The sequence below is a fragment of the Bombus pyrosoma genome, linkage group LG5 (assembly GCF_014825855.1).
Source record: "Bombus pyrosoma isolate SC7728 linkage group LG5, ASM1482585v1, whole genome shotgun sequence".
NCBI lineage: Eukaryota > Metazoa > Arthropoda > Insecta > Hymenoptera > Apidae > Bombus > Bombus pyrosoma.
Window position 1 is genome coordinate 6695563 of NC_057774.1, and position 24804 is coordinate 6720366.

A 24804-nucleotide genomic window follows, 5' to 3' on the forward strand; every position below is an offset into this window, starting at 1 on the left:
ACACATACCTCTTGGTCATACTTGTCGATAATTTCGTCGGTGATTGCCTCGTTCGATGCGACATCCTCGTCGGAACTGTTGACGGTGATCACCTCCCGCGAGTCAAAGTTCTTGGAACCGGAGGACGTACCGTCGACTAACCCAGTGGACGCTGCCGTGGACACGTTCGAATTCCTAGTGTCGTCCCTCGACATCGCCTCGTGCGACTCGGCTACAGCCTTCAGTTCGTCCTCGTACTCGTCCTCGCCCTCGTAATCCTCCTCCACCTGCTCGGTCTCGGTGCGTTCCACCCGTTCACGCTCGCCTCGCGAGTCAGGGCCAATCGCATCCTCCAGGGTGACGCTCGACACGCTCGCATTTCTTCTTTCAGGGCTGCTTGCAGCCTGAAATGGAGAAACAGGTGGCGTGTTCTGGATTCTTTTAGCATTTCTTGATAAGTAGCTCGAAGTTAACTGACTTTATCGCGAAACGTTGCTAGTAGTTGAAATATTTCTTGATAAATTTTAACTTAGATAAGTTTAGGTAAGCTTTGGCAAGTTCTTAAATCTTAGAATTTAGAAGAAAAGTGTGTCAAATAAAATTTAATGGAAAGATAAATATATTTTTATCGGCAATTGTTTTCCGTGTTGATAGTGAGAATAGCTTTCGAAATTGATGGTATATATTTCCTGGAATATTTCGAAAACTATTACAGATAAAAGAATTGTGTCAACAACGGACGAGTTTTGTGTTTTTGAGCGAACAATATTGCGTAAATAATCAATTTGCATATCGGTTCGCTGTTATTGTTACACGTGTGCGATGCGTACCTGATTCTTCGTACGAGATTGACGTCGTACAATACAGCTAAATGAAGTCTACTCTGATACTTTAGTCATATAACCAGTGTCTCATACACCTATAATAACTTTACGCGTACTAAAATGAAATTGTGCGGCACGTTGTATAAAATTGTTACGTTATAACAAAGGATGATAGGTAACTCTGAATTTTCTATACACAGCGTATACGAAACAGCGGACGCCCTATGGAAATTGCGAGTTATTCCAAAATGGAAATAATAATTTTTATATTTAATTTTATTTCGCTCGTTTAATTGCTCCGTCTTAGCCAGCTACAAATTATTCCATTTTTCCCCGTCCCGAAATGAATGCGCGCAATTTATTTACGCGAAGTGACCATCGCAAATCGTAAATTTCATACGTTGCGCGGCCGCTTTTATCAGGATCTTGACAATCGGTTGCTATTGAAACGCAATTTCGGTTCATATTCTTTTTTTTTTTGTTCCCGTTATTTTGCAGATGGACGCGATACATTTGTTTAATGGTAATGGATGTCTATTTATTTATTTGTTCATGGTTTATCGATAAGCCAGAGTCTACTACTACGTAAAAACTACGTAAAATTAATGGGAAATCGCGGTGTGAAACGATGCGTTCGACCGTTTTTGTTGCGAGAGAAAAGAAAAACACGAATTTTGAATGAACGACAAGAATGACCGTTTCTCTTTGAACGTTTACAACCTTCGATGCGGTTTTATATACTTGCAACATTTTAGACGCGCCTCGTGCTTTACGAACCTTGTCACCTTACGGTGAAATAGTTATCGATTTCTGGTGTACTTTACGAGTTTCTTCTTGCGGCGTTTACGTGAACGGAGAACATAAAGTAAAATAGAAAAAGCTCGTTCCCGTCTACCGTCGAGGTTAAAATTTACAACCTTCTCCATCGAAAGCTAGACAACTTAACGAGCACGGCATAAAACCGGAATATATCTTTTTCTATAGTAATTAGATGGCTTGACGAAACGACTATATTTCTTATCACGAAAGCGCTCAAATTTAACTTGGTGTACTTTATGGGATTATACCCAAAAAAGGATGCAGGTTGGAGCGATAAGAAACGATTTACGATACATTCCGTGCACGTTCTGGGATACGTTGGCTCTCGGAGTTTCATCGGTTAGAATCTATCTAGTCGAGACACAAACACGAAGTCACGCGCGTTCATCCAGATGGGCAAACAACGACAATGAGATTTTTTTCGCTCTTACTTGTGCGGTTTGCAACGATGTCTTCTTCTGTGGATTGTTCCCGGTATCTGTAACAGAAAGCAAAACACGATTGGTTAGTGTCGTGATTCGATGTTAACCATGAAATATCGAAGAATTTAAGTTTCGAACGTGTTTCAAAATATAGATAATAAGATTCTTGGACAATTGCAACCAGGATCCTAACGTGGATGTTAAACATTAAAGCCAAAAGCAAGAGGCAGAAGTGGAAAGAGAAAAATACAAAGAGGTGCGGAAAAAACTGTGAAAGAATTGGAATAAAACGAAGGAAGGCCGAGCAGAGGTTGGTAGTAGTGGTTGGAGAAACGTGACACACAGTGTGAACGAAAAGAGTTCGTGAATGCGACAAGGGAGAATCGTATAGAGGAAAATAGCGAAGGCTCGAGTTTTGGAGGAAAAATTTGCTTTCAAAAGCAGCAAAAAGAAATTTCTTTTTTTTTCAAGCTCGTGAAAGTAACTCTTTTTTCCGAATATGGAAGCAACCCATTCTCTAGATTTCATCTGCCGACATAATTGAGTCTGGGAATATTAGAGGGGTTCGTTTTCGTTTCTCGTGACGAATCCATACGATTTTTCTCCCGGAGGATTTTCAGCCTGGTCGCTTTCAACTAAATTCGAAACTTTAATTATCTGTTTGCCTTTAGTTTCAACAATCCGGTTTCCTTTCCAAAATTTTCGACACCATACCGCTTTCATTCTATCCCCTGCTCTCTGTTTCTGTTCAGTCGTTACGGAGACATTGTGAATTTTGCATGGCCAAGGATTGAATTTCGAGAACGGACGGACTTGGCCAAACACCGGCAGTCACTTGCAGCCATTTAAATAGCCCGATTGCTAAGTACACGGTTAACTATGTGTTTGTTTAACGTAATTACGCCTCGAGACCAGGTTTACCGAGCCACGTCCGAGAAGATCCTGCCGCGAGAAATTCGTAAACCGACGACTGCGCCTACATTCTCATTCGATCGTCATCTCCATGGACTCGTTTAAATCGTAAACCTTGACCGAATAACAGAAAGTTTCGATGAGATTGATCTACGGATAACTTGATCTTTAGGAGTAAAATGCTAGGTAACTGGTTAACGTAAAGAAATTTTTGAAAGAGGAACAGGCATTACGAGGAAATTTACGGTTTTTCGAACGAATTTTCTGCGAATGTCATCCACGTTTCTCCTTTGGACTACAGTTGAAAAATACGAAGTGACTGTGGATTCCTGACGTATCATACATCTTTTAGAATATTCATCGAAATATGCAGTTGTGGAATTTTTAAGCTCGTCACGCGACAACCGGAATGTTGAATTGAAGTTCTCACGCGACCCACCGGTGCACGATCAATGGATTTCCGTACGGTCTTAATTTCTATAAGCCAGGTTCGCCATCTATTTAAAATTGATTCTAGATGAATGTTTCAGAATAATATCGACACGAGGTACAGCATAAATTTATCATTCGGTACGCTTCTTGTCTCGTATTTGAGCATTCTAGAACCCCATTTTGGTTAATTTAATTATTCGAGAACCACAGCCCATTTCGGTTACGTTATAGCCACGAGATAATAGGTTACGACTCAAAATTAATTCAAACAACGTACGAGATAACGTTGGAAGATAAAATTCAAATGTTCCTTCGTCAACTCTAGTGCGCTGTCTTCTTTTAGCATTTCTTGAGTCGCTAGTGCAGCCAAATAGGTGAATTTTCAGTTTCTTTTCAAAAGACTTTGATAAAGCGACACGTTCTCTTTTTTCTTTTTTTTTTTTGTAATAAGTATTCACTCAGTTTTTCAACTGAGGCCATCGATGGATATGTCTAGCATTTGATGAAAGGATCACAACAAATCGATCCCTGTTTATTTTCGTCCTCTTTTTTCTTTTAGGTAAGCGAAAGAATACCTTAGCATCTTTAATTTCTTCTAGTCGAATACGTTGGAACAGTTTTGTCGAAATATTCGTCATTCACAATTGAAATTGAACGGTGTTGTTCGATCATTTTACAAACAAATCAATCGTAGGTGAATCCTCTAAAAGGAATTACAGAGTACATGGAAGTCCCTAACCTGTTTGGTCCATGACTGCGAGTGTTGTGTGCGAGTGGGAAGATTTTACCCCCAAGAGCACTGTGACAAGCACAGTCATTGATTGAGCGACGGAGCTTGTAGTTAGAGCATAATGGAGGCAAGCAAGGTGACAAAGGCGCCTGAGAGAATCCGGCAAGGGCTGTAATTGTCCTGCCCTGGTTTTAATCACGATCTCCCAATGGGGAACAACATCGATTAAATGTTTTAATCACACGCTAACGAGCAAGTGAAACGAGATAACGGATGGTTCCGTGTTGCGTCGTGTAATAATTTACCGCGAATCGATGTTTGCGTACCGAAAAATTTCTGTGCATCGGTAACTGTAACCGAGAATGGAATTAATCACTTTTCTATTGCCAATAACATATGGGCGGGTAGCCCTTTTGCGGTGAATGAAAAACTCTAGTTTAAACAATTTTTACTACGTAGCGATGCAATATATTTCGCTTTATTTTTTTTTTTTTTTTTTTTTTTTTTTTTTTTTTTTTTTTTTTTTTTTTTTTTTGGTACAGAAAACAACACCCTATCCTAGTGAAATTTGTAACTTTCCGCTATTTTGTGGATTTTAGTTTAATATTTCGAGAGAATATAAATATCGTTTTGTTTGTGAGAAATCGTGAGGAACGAAATGGAAGGAATTCGGCACGAGTATTAGAACATTAAAAAGTTCATACGTATAGTAAAATCGGCAAATTTCCATAGAGATTGGAATTGCAGATCTTTGATTTCGAAAGTTAAGACTGTTTTTATTACGTGTGGTTTACATTCATATATGATGTTGCAACGTGATCATTGATAGTGTAATATAAAACTTAACTGATATACAACTTATAATACATGCAGCTTTGCGGATGATTTTTGTATGGTATTACCTTGGTAGAGATACAACGCCGATAATACAGTTAACGAAACAATGAATTAGTTTCGTCGGCGTATAATTTTGCGATTAAACTGTTAATCTTGTTAATCGACATGTATACAAGCAAATGCGCATCGACCGCAATAAATCCTCTCTTTTTAACGCGTAAAACCGTACGCAAATAATGCATGTTTACTCGAAGCCAAAATACGATCTGCAGTGCTGAAAAAGGCGAATAATTTAACGTCCTATGATACTTGTTCTACCTAAACATCCTCTACTTGTTGACTCAAAGTCCATTATCATTAAAACAACTCCGAAATTGTCCCAACACTAATTATTCAATAGATTTGCCTTTCCTACAGTTTACCTGTAATCTGTACGAATAAAAGATATTCAAAAAAAAAAAAATAAAAAAAAGAGGCAGGAGATAGACAAAGAACTCTATAAACGCGACGAAGAACTAAGGAGAAGGGCAGGATTTAACAAATTAATCAGTTAAATAATTGATCAAACAAGTAATAACCAACCTCAGACTTTTAAGCAGAGATGTGCATAAAGTTGCATAATACATCGACACGTGTTTCATAAGATCATTTGTTAGCATACAGCGTTGTGGGAAATGGAAATGGAAATCGCAGAAATCGCAAAATCAGAAGTTAGACGAGTAGAAAGCCCGCGTTGATTATTACGATCGGTTGAACGCAGCGATTCGGTGGATTTGCAGTCGCAGCTGATTCCGAGGGGGCGGCGATTTTTCAAACACGGGCTGACATTACGCGTCGGCCGACGACGTAATATCGTATCGCAGAGCCCACGGGGAACGTCGATATTTCTATCGTCGGTTATTTCCCGGGCCCGTTTATGAGTTCCGACCGAGGATAAAAAGGAGGCTTCCCTCTTTATTGCCGTGTTTTTCGCGGTGTCGCCGCCGCGCCGCGTACGGTGTCCACCCCGTCTCGAACAAAAAAAGCTTTCATAAAGGTTCGTTCGACGCGTTTATAACGATACTACCAACGAGAACGAAACGGTCGTTGGACGAATTGCCGAAACGTGCTGACGATATAATTTTTAAAGGTAATAAAATGGATCTGGTCGAAGAATGTTTCTACCATTTTTCTGCCCGTAATAACGAAACGACGCTTGATTATGGACGGCACAAGGACACAAAAGAAGCGGAAGGAAAAATCGGTCTCGCAGTTACGTCGCGTTTGAATTTCAAGTTGACAGGAAATTAGATATATCTATGGTTCCTCTTTTCTGTGTAGCGCGCACAGGTTATCGGTATTTTCGTCTTTGAAAGAGAACCAGGAATTTGATTTCTTTTAGACGGATCGACTCTTGTGAATGAGCCCTTTCCGAGCGATGAAAAAGGCCGGGAGAATAACCAGAGCGACGGAGGATGTCAATTGCTCGTGCCAACGGCTCGATCAGGCATTAATATCGACACGATCCGCTCGATTGCACTTGAGTGGCTTGCTAATTGTAAGTCCGTCCTGAATTCCTACCACTGGCAAAGAATCGGTGATTTATTACGCTGAACCCGGGAGATCTCGTTGTGGATTCAGCAGGTTAATTGGAACGCAAACAAAACAAATAAAAATATGAACGGTCGTCTCTGCTTTTGACATGTTTATCTTACGCTAATGGAAATATCGTAACTGTTCTATTCGTAGCTCGGCAAACAGATATTCTTTCGATTCTATGGCATATATTTCCTATATCTTTTCATCAAGTCGAAAGTCAACGTCACGTTACAGCACTGTTCCCCTATCTTTCTTTCTTTCTTTCTTTCTTTCTTTCTTTCTTTCCACGTTCCGTGACATTTGAAAGAAATGGGGTAAAAAGAATTTACGGTGTCAATGAAGCGAACGTTCTCGCTCACCGTTCTCGATGGCGTAAATAATCATTTTCATCCTAAGCCATACCGTATAACGAAGCCACGACAGGAAATGTAAAAGACTTATCGGGTCGAATATTGGCCGGTGCGCATCGTGGTCCCGGTTTTCCGATACTTCATTCTCTAATCCCAGGTACAGCCTTCTTTCTCTCTCTCTCTCTCTCTCTCTTTCTCTCTTCCAGCCACCCTCTTTCTCTTTCCCTCGTTCCGTTACTTTTTACCGTTTTCAAGCTACCAGTTGGCCACGGAACGCGCAATCTGCTGCCAGTCTAGCAGCCTAGCTGCATCCGTTGAAAGGAAATCCACGTGGCTGGTGATCGATGAATACACGCGCTCGCCCCGAGAGAAGCTCGGATTAAACGAACTTGGAAACGCGATGCGATGTTTACGCGCGACTTTCGAATCAGTGGCTTTTGCGATTCACTCTGGAACTGGTTGTTTGCCCTTTCGATCTTCGATTAACGTGTCTTTAGATTCTAGACTGATGTACTGTCTGTACAGACAAAATCTAATCGAATGTTGGTACAGGGTATTTGCAATTGGATTAATCGTAAGAAATCTTGGCAACATTGAGGATGTTTACGCAAATTAATCTTTTTATGAATGCAATAAAGAAATGTGATCTATATAGAGATTCGTTTCTTCATCCAAGTATCGTAATATCTTACTTTCGATTTTTGTATATTTTGTATCAGGCGTAGAAATTAATACTGTGTTCTCTATACGTAGATTTGAGCTTGATACGTAGATTTGATTTATCTGCATCGATTTTAGACCAGTCATAATTTATTCGAACAATAGGAAATTATTTTCAGCAGGTTCTCGGTTAAAAGGGCGAAAATTATCATATTTATAATTTTGCAATGGGAAAGCACCGACGATTTACCGAATTGATTGACTTGATTGGTTGACAGTGATTTTCGTACAAATGCATAGACTTTCGCAGTGTAGTTCAATTTCACTGTTTTGATTTGATCGTTTGCAATAATCAACAGATTATTCGCATGCATGAGAATTCGATTGAATGGCGGGCAATGGAGGACCGAGAATGTGCATACTACGTTTAAAGTATCAATGAACTGACTGAAGAGAGATTCCTAGAATGAACTGCGGATCGACATACATGGAACTATGTACGCAGAGATTTGCCACGTGTTGACTGCAGTATAATTGAGAAGCTGGGAAGCCTTGAAAGGCTCGCACGAGAATTTAGACGGAGAATTTAGGGAATAGGGAATTATTCTCAGGATTCATATTACTATTATTTTATTTCTATTTTGTTCTTAAACATATAGTTTCGTTCAGTTCTATTTTATGCACAATGTATAAAAACCTACTTACGATGTAAAATTCTTACATTATGTGTAAACAGCATGCCAAGATTGGTTGGTATTTCGATATTTGAAATACGAAATTCCTAAGAGAACATCGATATCCTGTCTGAAACAGCGATCCCATGTTTCATTAGCGTAGCTCCTATGTATCAACATGCAGAATGCATTTACTCTGCATCTGCTAACAATATGCTATTAATGCTGTTGAAATCCTGATTTCTGATTGTCGTGTATTCTTTCCCGATATCATCGTATCACTAATTAACGTCGCTCGGACAAATTTTCCAGTTGCAATTGCGAGAGCCTCAGTTAAAATTTAAGCGACTCGACAAGGAAACCCGTTATCCTCTCACGGTGGAGATCGAAGCGCGACCACGAAATGGACCAAGCTGCTTGTAACCCATATCGATTCGAGACGTGTGTCAACATCGATTGAATCTATAATCCTTCACAGAGGGATTAATACGAGGGTCCTTGAAGTGATGTCAAGGGTGTAGAATTGCGTGTCCGGTTATCGATCGCTCTAATCAGACCGTGTCAGACAAATCATCTTGACATTTGATCCTTCGTGCGGATGTACATGACAAATCGTGAAATTCCGACAACGAGAAACATCGGTTTCTTCTTAGTCTTTTAAGGAAAGAAAAGTTGTTGGAATCATTGTGATTCTGTGATTCTGTGATATAGATATTTAATTGCATTTGTAAATAAAGAGAAAAGCAGGACGAGTTTGTGTTATAATGGAAATATTATGTTAAAAATATAACATCCTATATTATAGGTTATTAAATTTAAGTTATTCAAACAATGTTGACTAATCTTTGAAGTCGTTCGAATCATTATGAGGGACTGGCGTGTACGGAATTAAATATACACTGGACAACTAGTAAAGTCATAATCATTAAGCGCGAAAGCGTAGAATAAAATAGCATTAGTCTCGTTGCGGGAAATTCCGAGTGTTTGTAATGAAAATATTAAAACATCCAGGGTATTTTGACGCGTATTGGTTTAGCTCGTCATTTCCAGTTGTTTCGTCGACGACGGGCTCGATGTTTTTTCTGTGACGTGCAAACACGTTTACCGAGATCTACGAACGTGTCTCTTTTTCATATCTTGTCAAACCCCCTCGACTTTATCTTTGATCTTTGCCTTATAACTCTGTTTCTTCTCAAAGAAACAGTTATCAAATTACGGTAACTGTTTGTTTAAATAATTTCAGTGGTTCCTGGAGGACGTAGAAAATTTTTGATTTAACAGGGATGGTTTGTTAGAAAAAGGAGAAAGTTGATCACTCTCTGATCCATCTGTTACAGTTACTCGTATTTTTGTTAAACTATACTCACTTCTGCGTAACTTACTGCTGTTTTAATGTATGCAAGTATCTTGTAATTAGATTATAACGGATAGTTATGCAAATTTATATTTTTACAGGCGCAACTAAGGGAATAAAATTTAAATAGAAATTTGCCTGTTAAAACTATAACGAGTATTATACATTGGATATCCTATATTATACGCATTCTGCACATTTTTGCAGCTTCTCTTTTGACATAAATGAATAAAAATCTGCAGTCTATTATCCACAATTCGCATTTATCGTCGTAAAACAAAATTGTTGGTTAATGAGCAATTTCAATGCCATATTTAGTACAAATGGCTCGAGAAACGTCAATAAACGATTATGTGTAATTAGAGACGCTGGCAGGCAATGCAAATCCGAAGTGATTCCAGGGAAGCATTAAATCCGCTTACAATTGGACTAATTAAATTTCATTCGAACCAGGACTCAAAGCGTCTTACTTGCAGTACGATCGAAAGTCAACTGTTCGGAAGGATAATTCGTTGAGACTCTGAGTATAGCTGGTTCCAATTGTTTCTATGATCGATGACTAATCGACGGATTAACGACAGAATTGCAGAGAAGGATCGTTTCTGCTCGAGATGATCGTCCGGAAGCTGGCCTGCATACTTCCATAAAACGGTGTGCCTTCTTTCGAAGCTTTTGTTGCCGCGCCGGTCCGTCCTCTATGCATTGCAAATTAACCTTGATCCGGTCGAAAGCTGCTGTATTCATCGATACCAATCTTCTCCGCGTTTTCTTCCATAATCCTGTTCTGTTTTCCTCGTAAAAACTCGTTCGTAGACCTCTTCTTCGTTATTTTTCCGATCTTTGAACTTTTTTTCGTTTTCTTGTTTCGATCTTTAATGGCTCGCAATCGTATTCGAACGCTTTTGAAAACTTTCTATGAATCCACCGTGCGCGCTATACAACGGTTGAAGTTATAAAACAGTTTGAAATTTCAGTACGAGAACTGGCTATGGCGGTTATATTTGTAAAGTTTGGAACAAATCTGAAAATTACATACATGGGTGTTACACGATATTCAGCGCAGGTACATATTTTATAGAGTTCACAATAATTGTTCATTACCATTTACCAAGGGATGGAATGATTTCCTCAGGACATATATTTAATGTATTTGAATATATTTAAAGTGACCACCGTATGCCTGTTCGTTCGACGTATGACACCTTGCTCCACTTTTACGCAAAAGCCCGCAAACAGTTTCCTTCTTTACACTGTGCCCTATGTCCTATGCCCTTTTATATTGTACTCTCCTTCTCTACTATACGAGAAAACCCTCTTAGCCGTCGGAATTTCCGAGAGAAACGTGATCGGCTCTTTACGCCTGATCGCGACAATCTCGACATTCGTGCAAATTCTTACAGGTAAGATCATCTAACATTTATTTGATGTTGAAAATGGCATTCGAATGATTATGTTGCATATCAATTTTTCTCTAAATATAAGTTTATAGCGAAGGAAATTTTCCGAATACAATCACCACAGCTGTGTCACATTACAATGTTGATGAAATTTCCAAATGTTTCGCATAACGCACTTAATATATACATGAAAGTTTACTATGGTAAACATCGAAATAAGTTTCTCGCGAGTCAGTGTGTACGTACTTACGAAGATGCAAACGTTCGGTGGATAATACTAAATCGCAAAGACTAAAGTTACAGAAGTTTGGTGGCGGTGTTTCTCGCGGGTGGAATAAATTCCTATTGCTTCCGGAGGGATCAGTGAAAGGAATCCGAGGATTCACGGGTTTCCAAAAACGGTTTTACGAGTAATATCGCGCAAGAACTGGCTTTCAAAACATCTACGATCGGGATTCACCTATAAACCGAGCAAAGCTATGCTGATCCGTTCGCTACTCTGGATCATTTGTACCGTTTACGTGTTCTCAAATCGTTCATGTCCTCGCAAGGAAAGTTTCTCGGTTTCTTCCGTTTTATTGGATTGGTGCATGCGAAATATATTTTTCAAATAAAACACTCTAACCACGTGTAGGAAAACTTGTCAGGTCTATGCTTGTTGACTTTTAATTTTGATATCAGTTTGTTGGTTAAGATAGTTGAAAGGAGAACAGATTTAAAGATATAAGCCTCCTAAAGATAGGTGATATATCTATAAAAAGCTTTTAAACAAATAAAAATATATCATAAATAATTTATATTTATGTTCCGTAGGTTGTAAAATACATACACAATTAAAATTGAAAAGAACAGTTTTGATATTGTGAAATGAAACCGATCGATAGCGTGTTGAACCTTAAAATTACTTATCATATTCTTTCTCTGTTGTCTTCGTACACATCAACTTCCAGTCAAATTTCTACCAGATTACGCTCTATTTATTTTTCCGGCTTATTTAGAAAGTATTTACAGTTTGTCTGTATTTACATGTGACTTGTAGGTGTACATTATGGATCAGTATAAAGGAGGAAATGCTATAAAGGGTTTACGAATTTGTTCTGACTCGTTGGATTATTTTGAAGCACTCGTTATATCTGGCCAGGTCTTGGCATACGATTGCGCATTAATGATTTTATCGGTAAATCCTCTTGAAGCTCTGTTTATCATTTAACTGCGGAATGCGAGCATGTAGAATTTTGTAGATTATTAATTAGACAGGTAAAAGCTGGTGAATTTCAGCCAAAGATCAGGCATACAGATCGTACACTTATCGGAATATCGATTCTAGGTCTCGCGATAATTACAACGCCCTCAATTACAGCGTGATCGAGGATTTTCTAGCCTCGACCTCCTTCCACTAGAGATTCGAACAGGAAATGAAAATTTCGTCGTAAAAATTTCATTTCTCGCCTAAAATTCCCATCGGCTAATGGAATTACGAGAAGTTTCGTGAGTCGATTTTAAAAGTAGTTTGACTACGGTTGAGGATAAAAAAAAGTTTTATCAATCGAGAACACTGGTTCTTTGGAATATAACGAACGACTAACTCTTTGGAATAGTTCAACTAAAGGGTAACACGATAATTCGTTTAATTATCGTATTAATTAGTTATTTCTGCAGGCGTAGAAACAGTAGTTGTTATTTCTCAGCACTGAATCTGATGTCGTTCTTGTTTCACGTTCTGAGCGCCAAGAATTATTATTAGCATGTAGGAATTTCGTATTCATTACGACAAAATATTCAAACATCTATATAGATTTTTACGAGAGTATCTGTGCTATATACGGTTCTCTATATATGTTCTTCAGATGTTTCATTCAACTAGATGTAGACCCTTGGATATTGGCGTAGCAGAGGCCAGGTGAAATTTTACACGTAGTAACGGATACTAGGACAAGCGTTTGAGAAAATTATCTCGAATGAAGATTGCTCCGGCGGTAAATGTCAGAGGGCCACCGCGATTGAAAAGTTTTCTTCGCCCGAAGATTGAATTTTCTTGTTCCTAAAATTCTCCCTACGCTAATGAGAATTTAAATTAACAGTGTGTCCACGCAACCTTCGAAGTTCGAAACCCCTTGTCCAAAGAACTTTAGATTACACCACAAAGCATGTCGCGCTGTATTGCTTGCCGAGCTACTAGAAGTGATAGTTGTAAATAAAATCCACGACGGCCCGGCCAGTTAAGAAACGCAATCAAGCGGTGCTTTCACGTCTCGTTTTTCTTCTCTCTTTGTTAATTTCTCATAGCTGGTTGACCACAGGGTTGCAATTCTACCGTAGAAACAACCAGTTCACACAGCACGAAGGCGAGGAACTTTTATGGAAGGGTTTTGTGGTAATGTTGATTTACGTGTTTCTCTTTCTGGGTTTGAGTTTTCTACCGCAAAAACGGTTTTCTAGGATGTTAGATACATGCACACACGCAGAGGGAACTCGACGGATTAGTTTGGGACGAAGATAGAAATTTTTGTCGAATTAATTTTAATTGAGATCGGATATCAAGAAGAATCGTAAAGTGACTTTAGTGCACAGAAGATTTTTTCGTTTTCCCTTAGAGTGTAAATGAAGTTTGTCTCTCGAGTGGTTAAATAAAAGACCGACTAACTTTGCCTTCGATTAAATTCTGGTTCCTGAGCAATGTACTTTTGAAGAACGCCGGAAGATTAATATTGATTCTCGGTTCCACGTGCCGGATACCGATGGAGCCTGAACCGCGAGCTCAAATCAAGTTAACGGAAATCCGTTTAAGAGAAACTTTTTAAGCGACTTCCTCCAGATTTATCTCGAAACTTTCCAACCAGAACTTTCACCTTCTACCCTTTTCACCTATCGATGCTTCGCGTCCACGTTATTTCTAGACAATACGTCGATTCTACAAATTTTTATTTACGATTGACTAAAAATAGTTATCGTACCGTCCACCTTGCATCGCGTTTCGACATCAAAATTCACTGTTATTCATTCTTCTTCTCAAGACGATTGAGCTTGTAGAAGCAAGTTATTTGTTTCTTAAGAATCGAATGTTAATTGTACGTTTACGAAATTAACGGATTGACAAGAAGTTGATCAATTTAATTTCCGGGAAGCTTCACACGTCTTAGGGCCATTGCAGAGGATTTTTTAGACGACTGTGGGAAAATGAACGCGTTAAAAATATTTTTCGAATACATTATAATTCCCAGTATCGTACAACTATAGAAACGCTACAACCTCAATCTCGATAGCTAGACAATATTCTATCAAAGTGGAATAAATTTCACCGAAGACGGTTTCGGCTATTTGTCTGATCCGTCAATGGTAATTCACCTTGTAGATCCGCCGGTAACACGGTCGTCGATCGTCGGCGACGAGAATTAATTGAACGTAGGAAGAGATTCGGTTCCATGATGACATCGACGACAAGGTTGCATCGTTGTACCATCGAATTCGGATACTCGTTCGATCCTGTATCGTCCAATACCCACGAACACGATCGCGTCAATACATCTTTGTCTCGATGTTCTCTCGAAGAAGCTTGCATCTGTTCGATAGGCGAAAGATACGACCAAGGAACGGATAATCTTTGTCATTCGCAAAGACTATAGTTTGCGAGCGATCAAGGGACCGGAGATTGGGCCTTTCTGCCTTCGCGTGATAGGCTTCGTAATTCGTTTTGCATCCTAAGAAGTGTAATGGGTGGCGGAATCGATACGGCTGCCGTGTTTCTCCGGCCCTTGGAACTTTCATACGCGACTCGAGGATTTGCATGATGAAAGTGCTCCTCGTAAGGTAATTTTTTTCTCAGCGTTATCGGCGTATTATCGAGCGAAGACTATTTTTTTCAAGGAGGGTGTCGAGCAATTTCTATCGAGTAAATTTATCAGAGTAACGCGATGGAAGGAGAAATTCTTATGAGTATGTTAAGCAATGCTCCCGTTTGATGTAGGAGAAACTTCGTCGTGGTAGAACGATTCGGTTATCGGTGCATTATCGAGCGAAGATCGCTTTTTTCAAGGAGAATGTCGACCAATTTCTATCGAGTTTTATCAGAGTAACGCGATGGGAAAGCGATTCTTATGGCTACGTTAAGATGCAATTTCGTTTACTGTATGAGTGAATCTTTTTGAAATATAGCAGAGTACCGGTTCACCGGTGTTTATGGGATCGAATCTCTGGCCGGTTAATTGGAGGATATATATATCAATTTTCATTTATCGATCGATAATGCAAAAATACACGTAGCGATATATCTGCAGTGTGTGTCGATTGTTCATGCGACGTGCCAATGAGTTTTCTGCTGGATAATTATTTTCGTTTCAACGAAAATGTCAAAGTGAGACCGGATAACCGGAAGTGTATTGTTAAAGCGATTTGCTTGACGGATAACATAAGAGTGGAAGCAGTTGTTAGGCAGTATGAACACGTTGCCCGACAGAAATAAAGGAAACTGCAGAGTCGAAGACGCGCGTCGGAATTCTGGACTCGTCGTCGATCTCTTCGCCAGCCAAGCATCCATTGTCTCGGTCGAATAGGATCACCGAGGCTTTGCTCGTCTCAGAGATGAACTTCGAATTCTCTTCGTAGAGACGAGCTTGGTAAAATCCTCGTGACCTCGGAACCGCGGATACGTATTAAATCCCACTACCACATCGGCTCCATCGAGGATCGTTGAACGACGAATTAATGGAACGGAATAGTGCTCGAAGATATTCCGAATAGAAGCTAATCAAAGGATAGCAGAAAAACTAAATATTGGCATGGAACGATACGTAGGGAATTCCTGGAAAATTGATCGTTTCGAAAATACCTCGCTGGAAGTTAAGCTTAAATAAAGATCCCTGTGATCCTCCGTGCTGCGTAGTTATTCAAATATCGTTATTAGAGTCGAGTTTAATTTAATATCGACGCCCGGGTTTCTCGCTCCGGCCCGTTTACTTTCGAATTAAATTAAACAACGGAATATTCGAAGCTGCAATAATATTCCCGTCAAAGGAAGAATGTTGTTTTTCCCAAAACGGAAATATCAAGAGTGCATTTCGCGATTAATATTCGACGAAAAACTATTAAAAGATACAAACACGAAAAGATGGCACACATCCGTGCGAAAATATTAGGAAAGCTGCTGGTTTTATACGAAACGCGATGATTAATCCAAAATATCGACATGAGGGGTCAATGATCCTTATAAATGTACAGTTTCCTGTACATTTTAATTTATGGAAATGCGAACGACTGATATAGGAAGCAAATATTTGTTCAAACCATCTGGATGAATTAGGGTAATTGATATTATTATAATATTTATCTGTCAACCCCTTGATTATATAAATTCTATCGAAAAAATATAGGCTAACTTGAGGATAGAAAACTTGAAGAAGTTTGCCAACACGACAGTTGTGGTAATGCGAGAACATATTGGATTTTAAAATTCCTCCCCTCTAAAAAATAAGAGATGTAACTTATGGTGTTCTTCTTCTGCCTCCGTATAATACCCATAAACGGGGGTGTATATGGCATCGCGCGTTCTTGGTGTACACGGTTATTCAACGCGAATAACACATTTTACGGGAATATCGACTCGTGGCACGGCGCGCGACTATTCAAGAGGGTTAATCGACCCTTGGAACGCGGGCTGCCACCAGCGAGGGAAGAAATGCTCGATTTACCGGTTCGTACGCGTCGACGACTAACCGGCCAATATCGAGAACGTTTCCCGCGATTTATTTTCACCGTCAATTACAAAATATTTTTGCAATTTATGCGACATCCGGTCGGTGATTTACCGTGACATATATATACGGTGACCAGGTATAAATGGCGACACGTATGAAATATTTTTAACGCGGCGTTATTTATGACTTGATTTCACCCCTTTTACACGCGACCAAGTCATTTTCTTCCGTAGCGATATTTTTCATTTATCAGACGTGCGCGTGCGCTCTCTTGATCGTCGACGGGAAAAATTAAACTCGACAGAAACGGAATTAAAAGGAGGATGAAATGGTACGGCAACGGGAGGAGGGGGGAAGGGGGTGAAAACGAGGCGGTCGTTTCCGGCACGAGGAGCTTCGGCCGCTTGCTATGGGAACGTTGTTTTTTAACTGGTCGATAATTAACAGGACTAACGTTTTATCGTCCGCATGGAATCGGACTCGTTCAATTTCGTATAAACTCTAATTGCTGGCATGCCACGTCCATATATTTTCTCCGTCTCCGTCCATCTAACAAACATTGCTTTCCGCTTCCTCTCGGTTTCAAGTGTGGTACGGCTTTAAATATTTTGTAGTTCGTTTAACCGCGTCAAATTGAAGCGAATTCGAGTTCGGCCGATGTAAAGTTTGTTCTGAAGCGTGGTCTGAAATCTAGTCTCTCTGGTTCGCTTTTCGTTGGAACCATTTCAATCGAATTACACCGCCATTTGCGTGGTCATTGGTTTGATGTACTGCTATCGAGTACATCAGAAGAAGAATTTATATAGGATAGAATCATTTAAACGAGTGGAAACTGATGTTTGGATAGTAGAAGAAATTTGACGAATAACATCGATAGCTACTAGTATTTCGAGCTTTTTCAATCGCAAATATTCTGTTTTTCATCTCTACCTCTTTTCTCTTGTTTTATTTTAACACGATATCGGTTACCATACATTGAAGCGCGTTTTGTGCGACGATCAAGGTACAAAAGTTTTGTCATTCGATACACGGTCGTTTCGTGTGTCCATTATTCCCGATTTCGACAATTTTCAACGTATTCAGAGAGACCATTCAACAAGTCGGAGCTCGATCGTTGGAGTTTCATAAAACGTTTTCACATGGTCGAGAAAATGGCGCCGGGAAACAAGGATGTGGTCGAACTGCGTCTGTCGAAAGTACCGAAATCCCAATTGAGGAATTCCATGTTTGAACTCGATCAAAGATAACCTTTTTGTCGAAGAAATTGGCGAGAAATCACGAAAATCAAGAGGGCTTGATCGAAAAGCGATCGAGAATTGGCTAAAACAATCGAGATAAATGGTGGCCGCCACTTTTCTATTGAGAACGTCTTAACTCGAGATAACAATGGGAAAAGAACGAGCAAGCTTAATTAAAAAGCAACGAGTAGCCTCTTATGGCCATTCTGTGGATGAGTAATTTCCTTTCTGAAAAAGAATCGTTGGAAAGGTACAATCTTTCGCGTCGCGTTCGCGAACGGAACGAACACGCTTCCGGCAATTACAACATGCCACTGTTTTATCGTGGAGAAGAAAGAGTAAAGCACCCAGGGACATTTTTCCAGGAAAACGTTTTCATACTGTATTCTTCCTCTTGCTCTGATAAATCTCTTTACATCGTTGGAGAATTTTCTCGTTTGAACATTACGTTAACCGAAGGCACTTGGTAAATTATCGCTTGAAAAGAAACATTTTTGCATGAGAGTCTCGCAATATAAATATCTCTTTCTTTCAATCTCACGATCATCTGAGTATCATTCGATCACATTGAATCGCTTTCGGTCACTCTGAATCGCATCGAGTTGCGTTAAATCACATTGTGTTGTTTTCAGTCGCGTTTGATCACATCAAATCCGAGTCAGAAGCTGAAATGCATGATTATGAGCACGATTTTGGAATTCACGATACAACAGAGCCGCGTTATTAATGCACAGGTAACAATGGTAATTTTCACAGTGCGGAAAGCGCTCGAAAGAAAATGATGATTTTATCTGGTTGCGAGAATCGATGTCAGAGATCGGAACCGGTCGCGATGTCAAATGGGACGAGGATCGAGTAATTTCATTTTCGACGAACCAGCGAATTCTCTCGTAGCTATGTACCTGTTTCACAGACACATAGGGAAGGGCCATTGCCTCGCTAGTTCTCTACACCATCGTCCCTTGTTCTCTCCGTAAGCCTACGAGTTCCCCTTTAGCTCCCCGTCTCTCATGCCTATATCATCCGTTACATGTGCACATTGCACCGACGAAATACATAGCCGCGAGTAAATACTGCATAATGGAAATGCGGTTACTCGAATTGCATAATTTCGTATTACGCTGGCCGAACGTTACACAACGCAGCAACGTCACGGCCGCAAATTCTCCAACGATTTTCTCAGAAGTCAATTACTGCCACGAGCGTTCTGCTTCCTTCGTCACCGATTCATCGAGATTCTCTCTTACTGTCACGCGTATGTAATAATTTACCGCGTAACAATATTGTATTATTACATTCTTTTCTAAGTTGTCAGGACTAGCACGTTATTCTCGTGGCTGATTATGTATCGCATAGTAAATTCAGATCTATTTACGAAACATATAATTTGCAAACACAAACACACGCTTGGTAACAGTAATGATTAATGAGATCATACAAGATTGGCTGGCCATATAATTATTTTGCAAAGTTTGCAGAGCCTATGATTGATTCTTAAATTTCCTAAAAATTCCAACGCGAGATTGTTTATTGAAGTTTACAGCTGCTTATCGCGTTCTTTTCCTGTGGTCTTCGAACGTAATGTATCTCTTCTACGATAAAAATTACTATTGTTAATAACAAGCTATCCAAAGGAAACTTATCCAGTTTGGTTGCAGCGAAGATGCTAAAATACAGTCTAATTGTTTGTAGATCCGTTTGAGAAAGGTTTCTTCGTTCGAGCAGGTTTATTTTCTCAGTATATTTGGTTTACACCGTAGCTTTGGATTTATTTATATTACGCTTGGGATCAGGATTACAGTGTAGTACTTCTCGTGAGTCTTTTATTCGGCTGCAGCCCGTGCACATGGTTCACAGTAACGTATCTCTCCTCATTCCGTGGAAAAACCACCAAAGTTACTGATCGATGAATCTTTAATGCGCCAGAATGTCGCCGTCTCGGTGAAATAGTAATGAAAATTGTCCCAATGGACGAAACTGCCGCGCGGAATTACTTATAGGAACACGAGAGAATTCGCGGCCAAGCCTCTCTACTTGCGGCATTAATTACGTCGCGTGCCATGGTTACGCGTGTGAATTATACTTTTTCATAAGTTTCACGCGTTAGCACAGCCAGGTGCGTTGTAACGTTACCGTTTCCCTCGAGCGGTACGAAACTTTTCGTCTACTTCATAAATGATGCGTCTGCACCCGGCGTTTGTCCATTGCGATAAGAATCCTTGAAAATTCAAAGAAGCGATTCTGTACCGACGCTTCCTGTTTCTTTTATTCCTGACTTTGTATTTCGAATCATTGAAAATTTAACCTTCTCATAACAGATTCTTCTTTTAGCGGCAACCACAGTAATGCAATAATGTATATTATAACTGTCTTCTCGCCTGATTCATAAATAATGCATATGCACCAGGCGTTTGTTCACTGCGATAGGGATCCTTAAAAATTCAACGAAGCGACTCTGTACCGACACTGTATCTTTTTATTCCTGGCTTCGTGTTTCGAATCATTTCAGAATATTTTATCCGAGGAGGACAGTATACGTCTCGCTATCAATATCGGGAAAGTTTTAAGAAGTCAGTAGTGTTCCCTAAGTTTATACTTCGAGACATATCGTACGAAAGGGTTAAATTCGCCTCGAGATTCAAGGAACTTCATGCCCTCGGTAGCATAGTCACCTCAAACCTAACCTCATTTCACGCGCATTTCAAATTCCATCCCACTCTGCTCAATTCCAAGTTTCACTTGCTGCAATATTAAGCAAAGGAACGGATCGTAAACGAGTTGTTGCTTTCGAATGTTGGAGCTATATCGTTCAAAAGAGAAGATTCGAATTTTCAAAAATGGAAACGACTCCGGATATGCGGCCCGTTTATCACGAAATCGTATGTTTTAGTCGGTCTCAGCAGTATCAGAAAATTTCTACCCACTCGGGACTCTTCCGAAACTTAACTCGGGACGTATTGTCCCGTTAAACTCGAAAAGGTTAAATTCACCGCAACGTTCAAGAGATCTTCAAGATTCATATGCATTTCAGGTTTCGCCCTACTCTGTCCGACTCGAAGTTTTGTTCGCCGCAATATCAAATGTGCTCTTCGATTTTTCGATGCCGCACTGTTCACAGAAAAATGTTCGAGGAGATAGAATCGAGGTTTTGAAAAGATAGCACCTCTGTTGGGCAACGACGTCCACGCCCTTAATAGCTGGCCGGGCTTCGACTCTCGGGGCTTGTTCTCGGTTGCGTTCCCCCACTTGCACCAACCTCCTCATCCTCCTTCTCCTCCTCCACCTCCTCTGGCTCGTACGTGTGATTCTTTTCCCGGCTTTAATGCCTCCCGCGGCGCGCCGTTGCGTCATACATTATAATGCCGCCTCGCGTATGCGCCTCGGCCCAGAGCCATGTTCACAGGGAATGCAAGAGTGAAGTTTTATGTCGCCCATAAACGATGTATCTACGTACACACGCCACCGGGCTTCGTCCGTTTTCTGGGACAACGGAAAAATACCTGACTGTGAAGCTGTTCCAACTCGTCTCTCTCACGCGCGAATGGAAACCTGCTCTTTTGCCTCTTTTCTTTTGATCTCTTTGCGCCACTCTTTACTCCTCTTGCCGGAAGACAAGCGAGGAATTGAAGTATCCGGCCGAGTAACACGGACGAAATAAGCCCCGTTCATCGAGCTACACGAGGAATTGTCCTACTTCCTTTGCTTCCGGTTGCTTGTGTAATCACACAGAACTTTTTGAGATGCTGGCTTTGAATGGAACAGGATACCGTTACAGAAGAGATACGAGGAATTGGAAGTTTTTAACGCGGATAGATAAACTGTTGAAGTTAGGAGATTGTTGTTATAAAGACTTTTTATGAATTGTAAGTGCGAAGCAAACAGAGCGAAAGGAATCCTATAGGCTTGATAGGTTGATATTGTTACTTGCGTGATATTACGTGAGTTTAAGACGATGATTAAGAAGAAATGAGTAATACAGATGCAAGTAATGGGTGAAGATTAAACTGATCGAGAGAACTATTTTCTGATTGTTTCGAACAGTATTGTATCCATTATGCGCTGGAGTTTAAAGAATGTAAATTTAAGATTTGTCTTCCTAAATTTTAATACACGTACGAGAAATGGGGAACAGTCTCGCTATCGAAGTACGATAAATTGTTAACAACGATCGCACGAAGGAATTGGATAACCATTTCTTTGAAATGTACACCCGGTATGAAAAATGCATATTTTCTCCGCATGGAAATGGAAATGGGGAATTAAGACACAGGGCGCGTTTAGCGATCAAAGGGAGGAAAAGGAATAATCCAGTGTTGAATTTTATGAGAGGAAAGAAATATATTCTCTGAAAAAGCAAACCTCTCGAAATTATCCCATGGAAGTAACGGCATGGAACGTATAGCGGCGTAAGTTAAAAATTACATTGCTGTAAAATAACAACGATAAAGGAGAACGTTTCGAGAACTCGGCTTTTCTCTCTTTTCTTCTTTGATCGTTCGACCCTTTGAGAGATCGGTAAATTCGTATCGAAATCGCATCGGAGGAACTTCGTGACACTCGTGAATTTTTCTCGGCTCATTTTCACCAAACCGGTTGAAGTCGTGCTTTACATTATGAAATTGCTCGCTCTCGAAGTTCGGAGGAACAAGTTAACATATTTATTCCACCATTCGAAAGCATCTGGACACTTGCATATTTTTATTCAATATTACTTACTTTAATTACAAAATTACGGACTTCAAATCAGACTACAATGATTTTATTCTTTATAATCATCAGCTACCTAGAATAGCATACTTAAACAATCTCTAAGCGTGTGTTTGTACTGTTTCTATTCTATTGTGCATCTAATGTAACATCCGCAGTCTATTCATGAACTATAACAACATACTATTCACTATTGCATTGTGACACTGATACATTTAACTCTGTTTCGTCCAACATTGTTTTTGGAGACGAGACAGAGCCGTGTCCAGAAGCAACATAATTTCGACGTTTCGCCAGCATTGCAGTTGGTTTCGTCAGGGCGTGTCGCATTGATACTGGCAAAGCACTCTTTTAGACAGATCTGATTGCTTCAGAACGGTGATTAGAGTGACAAGCACTTCTGATTGAGAGTTCCGAGTAAGTGATCGAGGTGACGTGATCTTCCGTATTCCGTGATCAGCTAACAGGATTTTTAATTGGTTAGCTCGTCGATTAAAAACTGGGTGGAGGGTGCACTATATAGAGCAAAGATGAAGATCTGTATTTCTATCGATGTTGGAGAATTTCATGATTCTACTCTTTAATATATTTCCTTAGGAAAATACCCTTTGTATTTTTGTTAAGACGGATGTCTTGTCAAAGAGTATCTTATGTTTCGTAGTTAGTTGGTGCTCTACCACCGTTGACTGTGCATACTTCAGTTCGGTGTACTTCTCATGTTCCTCGAGTCGTGTACTCCGCCCCTCCCAGTTTCACCGACATAGAACTTGCCACATGAGCAGGGTATTTTGTAAACCCCTGGTGTCTGGAGTTGTGGGAGTTGGTCCTTGGAGGAGATGAGTATTTATAAGATGTTGATGTGCAAGGAAAACTGTTCTGACATTGTCCTCGTAACAAAGTGAATAGCGACAATCCCGGCCGCGAATAGCTCGAGGCTATACGGTAATATATGCTAACATACAATTTTCCTACAACAGTTCTGTAACAAATTTCTATTTATAGATGGTATTTTTGTCTCTTTCATTAGAAAAATTAAAATCTGCATAAACATGAACAGTCTACTTACGAGCGATAGCGTAAGCTACGAAAGAGCGAAACAGCCAGAAACTTTGGAAATTGAAGCGAATATAACGTCCCTTTTAAATCCTCGTTAAGCAGCCACTTTCAATTCCACATTTTCTCGGAGACCAGGTCATATTTGCCCCTGATAAAACAGCGAGTTAGTTTGCTAAAGTAATTTCGCTTGGTCTGCGACCGTTCCACAAGGTTGCTCGACTCATCGTCGTCCAAGAAATACCACGGAACGGCTGAATTCCGAGACGAATTTTCCCGGGGTAAATGAAAAACCAGGAAAGCCACTAACGCGACCAGGGGAACATGCATAAAATAGTAGTGCGTCGTCGCGAAGCTCCGAGTGGCTGTCGAGTGGAACGTGCAATTTAAGCGGTATTAAAGAAACGCGCGTCGCGATTCACCAGCGACTTTTTAAATTGCCTCGCGCGCCTCGGATAACTACGAGAGTAGGAGAGACCGGCACGATAAGAATATTAACATCAACTAAAATCAGATGGCAGATGAGACTGTACGTCCTGGATGTGTACGAGGCGAGTTACGAGAAAAACGAGCGTTTCTTCCGACTCTAGACGTTCTTGGAAATAATCCGTTCTTTCGAAATAATTAAGCAGTCCTCGTAGAGGTTGGAGAATGTCATTAGAGTTTCCAGGCAACCAAGTCATAAGCCGATCATATATGATGAGGCTTTCCTCATGCAACTGAGTTGTGTTCCGGGATCAACGAGGTATTATTTTAAAGTACGAGTGGTATTGTACGATATTACGTCGTATTAGCATGGATGGCAGCGGCAAACTGAAAGTAGCGATCGATTATTTTGACGAATGACAGGTACTGCAGTTGCACAATAAAATTTGTCATTTGGAGGTATAAATATTCTCTTGCAAAATACATCCCGATATCGGGTTTTTACCGAAATCGCCGTCGTAACGGAACTGGCGTGGTCGATTGATCTATTCGACGAATGTTCGTTCAGCCGCAACTGCAAAAAAAGAAAAAAAAATAAAGGGAAAGAGAGAAAGAAAAAAGGAGCGGTTGGTCGAGTTCGGTTAGTTCCTTTAATTCGAGAAAAGGAACCAGTGAACGAAGACACGAGGGGACCAACGGAGAAAGAAAATTATCAAGAGAAG

General features: G+C 40.1%; 1 protein-coding gene across 3 annotated transcripts in view; it reads right to left on the reverse strand.

The window, feature by feature from the left end:
- Nucleotides 1-24804, reverse strand: part of LOC122567423 — a 168164-nt gene that overhangs the window by 21685 nt on the left and 121675 nt on the right. For all 3 annotated transcript variants that reach the window (XM_043725901.1, XM_043725900.1, XM_043725899.1), the window contains 2 exons: nucleotides 2054-2100; nucleotides 9-383 (listed from right to left, as the gene is read on the reverse strand). In XM_043725901.1, the coding sequence (XP_043581836.1) occupies nucleotides 9-383; nucleotides 2054-2100 (422 nt within the window). The remainder of the gene's footprint in view (nucleotides 1-8; nucleotides 384-2053; nucleotides 2101-24804) is intronic.